The 4,551-nt window shown below is 33.4% G+C and overlaps 1 protein-coding gene across 1 annotated transcript; it reads right to left on the bottom strand.

Annotated features, from left to right (window-relative positions):
- Positions 1 to 2,423: 2,423 nt before the first annotated feature.
- HELRODRAFT_153387 (hypothetical protein) lies at positions 2,424 to 2,666 on the bottom strand (the record flags this gene model as incomplete). Its single annotated transcript, XM_009026718.1, has 1 exon — positions 2,424 to 2,666. A coding segment is annotated over one exon (243 nt), but the record flags the coding sequence as incomplete, so codon positions are not given.
- Positions 2,667 to 4,551: the final 1,885 nt, after the last annotated feature.

Here is a 4,551-nt window from a genome sequence, read left to right as displayed (position 1 = left end):
ATTTTAAATATTAAAACTGCCATTAAAATTAAGGGGGTAAAATTTTGTCCATTCTCTCCCCATCTAAGAAAATTTTAATTCCAACACCGTCCTAGTGCTTCCAATGAGAATTCATTACCCTGGTTAACAGTTTTCGTTGAAGTTTCCTTCTGATACACCAGTTAAATGAAGTTGTTAAATAAATTCGATTCATAAAATGTTTCAAGAAATATTTTATTATTGTTCGCATTTATGAAGACTAATTAATTTTTTAGTTTCAAATATTTGTAATTTTCATCTCAAAATCTTTCATAATGGATGAATTTATGAGCGTAATTTTTTTATATAGTGAACAAATTTGATTTTCTAAACTCTTAACAAAAATTTTTTTACTATAAAAAACTTTCAAAAGTTCATCTGTAATGAATCATTACAGCAACGAAATTTTATTAAAAGTTATATAGGTTAAAACGAAATAACTCTCCATCAATTAGCATGCTATTTCTTCTTTCGTCCTTTCAGTTCTCGTAATTGACGCCTAAAAAAACACGACGCCTAAAATTTGTTCAAATTATTGTACCATGATGCTTTTCAAGTTTGAGCTCAATTTGTCAAAACTGCAAAATTTCAATTTCGAAACATTTAATATAACTTGGCAACTTAACTGAAATCGCTCCAAAGTATTATTTTTATAGCGTCCTATTTTTTTTAACTTTCCTACGCACACACTTGAAACCAGCCATATCGTCCATGTAAATCGGATAAAATTTGAATTTATTTCCTTTTCAACAAATCGCATCAAATTTTTGCATATTATGTCATAAATCATATTTCCTCTTCTTTAATTAACATTAAGAATATACGAGTAAGCCGAACGTTGTAATTATGTTGGGGGATGGCTCACAACTTGAAGGTAGAGAATAAAAAGTGCTCGCCTTGTCATCAGCAATTACATCTTCATTCATCTCACCGTGTCTCTATTTTACAAATTTGCGCAAATTAACAGCCTACAGATCAGATAATACATGTAGGCAATCAATTACTTCAATCGAAATGGTTCAACGTGTTATATAAAATAAGCAAATGTGTACTATCATATTTTGATGAAAAATAGTTTCACTCACTTTTATTTATTAATCTGTCAGAAATAATGCAAAAATATTTTTTTCAATAAATATTAAAATATCTGAATTAATTTGTGTGCTCGAATAAATTATTCATTTGTAATGATTTGTAGTGATTATCACATCGCTGAGAACAAGGTAAACTTCTTCGCAGTTTTATTTAAAATATCAACGCCTGGTAACAATTTATAAGAACGACGTTTAAGCATGTTTTATATGTTAAAAAGAATTTCGACAAATGAATCAATCGTTTCTTGCAGAAATGTTGCCGACGTGAACTGACGTATCAAAAGGAAACTTCAACGAAATTGTTAATATAAAATAAAACTGCAATTTATTTGAATATTTTTCCGTTATCCCAGTATGACAACAAGCATGCATCAGCACATGTAACAAGTGTTCTGCAATTATTTCTAGCAAATTTGCAGTTGACAAAAATGTCTCCGATGCAGTAGATTGTGATTTCTTGCGTCCAGAAACCTGAGAGGACTTGTGAGGAAGAGTTATCTCGTTCCTGGCTGCATGCTGTTTCTTAATTTATTTTTCATTATCAAGATCTTCTTTCATTACGTTACCAGGTTTCTTTTTATGTTAGAAGTAACTTGCCACCTAAAACATAATTCTTTCCAATGTATTTCAAACGAGACTTAATTTCATCATCATGCGCCATTAATTTTAAACTAATTTTTATTATAAAACTTGTTAAATTATTTGTTTCATTTGATCTATTGGTTAAGGAATATTATTTGAATCCATTTTTATACAATTGTGCTACTCTTATCAAGAGAAAAGTGATGAAATATCTTTTATACGTATTTGCTACCGAAACCGAAGAACTGATTAGAGGTTCAGTGGCGTAGCTAGGGTCTTCTGCGCCCGGGGACTAAACAAAAAATTTGCGCCCCCTACATAAAATCTGTCAAACTATATAAAATATAACTGTCGTACTCAGTATTTGAAGTAGGCTACACTCCGTGACGCCTATATACAATGCATTTCAGTGTATTCATGTTTCTATATGCATATTGCACCTTACACCATAATTGTATTATTCTTTCTCAGTTCTTAACTATTATATTGTAATACAAAATATTAATGATTATCATTTAATCATTTATTTGGCAAAAAAATTATTATGATTAAAAAAAAATGATTATGATTGATGTATATAATTAGATTCTTTCAAGTAGTTTTTATAATTCTGTATTTTTTTTGTCCGCTGAGTCAGAAGTGTGAAATAAAAATTATTAAATTTAAAAACAAAACAACAGCTAAGTATTGTCTATAAATTGTGGTTAGGAAATGAGCAGAATTTTAAAGAAAATTTATTTTTCTTGCTTTTACTGCAGCAAACTGGTTAATTATATCATCAAAATCAATCTGTTCAAGAACTTCCCTCTCCACACTCATTAGGGCCAGATCGCTGAGTCTATCTTGTCCCATGGATGCTCGAAGATAGGAAAGAATTATTTTTAATTTACTGAAGGATCGATCACAGCTGGCAATCGAGACAGCTATAGTAAGAAGGATTTGTAGAGCAACACGCAAATTTGGAAAAACATCTTCTCCGTAACTAATAATGAATGACAAGAGTTCTGTAGGAGTCTTTGGTGCAGTATCCTGGCGGGTCTCAAGGAGCATTCTGCAGTCACATATTTCATTTAATAACTCAATTCCTTCAACATCCGAGTCATAAAAATTTCCAAAGTCAATACAATGCTGACGGAGACTGTTATGATCTTTGTCATTCAAAAGTTTGTCTACATCAAGTAAGAATCCGAATTTGAAGTTCAGATCTTTGAGACGAGTAAACCTTTTTGTCATCTCCTGTTCGAGTCGATCTAAAATACTCTTCATGATACGAACAATTTCTTCTTCTGCCGAAAGTCCTGCATCTCGGGCAAGTTCTCCAGGCATCCTTCTCCGTCGCCTGATTCTACTTTCTACAGCCACACCCCATAGCTCACATTTTCCCTTTGCTTTTAGCACTGAATCATTGCATATGTCTTCACGAATTTTTGTAATATCCATGTGCAGAGATTCAATATCCAAAGACGCTTCATGGAAATTCATTGTTGGATCTTGAAGTCTTTTCTGAACACGGTCGATTTTTTTGAGTATGTCATGCCAGAAAGGAAGGAAAACTAAGAAGTTGAAACTAAGAATACTTTGTAGCAGAATTACAGCATCGCCTCTAGTTTCTTGTGTTTCAGTTGTATCTTCAGACATTTTTTCCAGTAGACTGACTATATTATCAAGTCCATCATGAATTAATTGCTTTAACACATTCTGCTCTAGCACTCCATCGTGTTTCTGATTCACGTTTGACTGTGATGGTCACTGCTTCTTTAAGTTTTTCCCATCGATGGGTTGATCTTGAAAAGAATAGATAAATTTTTTCAATGGTGCCAAAAAAAGTAACTACAATTGGATCTTGACTTGCAGCATGCACCCCTGACAAGTTTAAGCTGTGATTGTCACAATTCACAAACAATGCCTTGTTATTTTTTGTGCAAATTCTTTGCTGAACTCCAGATAAATGCCCCGACATAACAGCTGCATTGTCATAGCATTGAGATCTACAATTTTGTAACGGGATGTTGTCAGATTCCAATCTTTTTACGATAACATCTTCAATCGAGGCTGCATCTTTTCCATGAATTTCGATGTAGCCAAGAAATGACTCTCTTATTACAACCTCCCTCTTATCAAAATTTATGTCAACATACCTGATAACTTCAGACATTTGCTCCCTGTGTGCCAAGTCAGGAGTTGAATCAAGTTTTTTCTGATGTTAATCAGCAATTGATTTCTCACATTCGAAGCAAGAATGCTGATGAACTCATTCTGAATTTCTGGAGATAAATATGTAACAGATCCTGGATTCTTTCTAGCATGGTCAAAGTGTGACTGCAAAATTGGGTCATACTGAGCTAGAAGTTGAAGAACAGACAAAAAGTTTGTCTGTTTTTTACATTTTTGTCTCCTGTGGCATCAAGTTTCTCAATATGTCCACGCAATGCCAAGTTTTGAGTGGCCAAGAATTTTATACAATTTAGTATTCGCTTCAAAACATCTTGCCATCGTGCAACTTCTGACTGAATTTCAGCTTCAAGAGATGCATCGATTGTTTTCCCTTGAATCAATCTGCGCTCTGCTTCTTTCCATGCATTAAATGATTTCCGGTGGAAAGGATTGTTCTCGTGAGCCGCTAGTTTCTCTGGCTTCCTCCACTTGCTGAATCCATTAGATCATTAAAAAGATGATTTATTATTTGCACTCGATGAGGGAAATAACAAGCAGCAAAAACAATACACTGCTTCATTCAATGGTGAATAAACTAGCCAGACCCGATTCACCTCATCTCCCTTTCCATTGGCAAGTCTCCGCTTGAACCATGGCTTCGTCATAGAACGGCCGTTTTTCTTAGCAAATGGACCATTATTAT

This window comes from Helobdella robusta, assembly GCF_000326865.2.
Source record: "Helobdella robusta unplaced genomic scaffold HELROscaffold_49, whole genome shotgun sequence".
NCBI classification, from domain to species: Eukaryota; Metazoa; Annelida; class Clitellata; order Rhynchobdellida; family Glossiphoniidae; genus Helobdella; species Helobdella robusta.
Note: the sequence above shows the minus strand (reverse complement) of the source record. Positions and strands in the feature narration are given on the sequence as shown.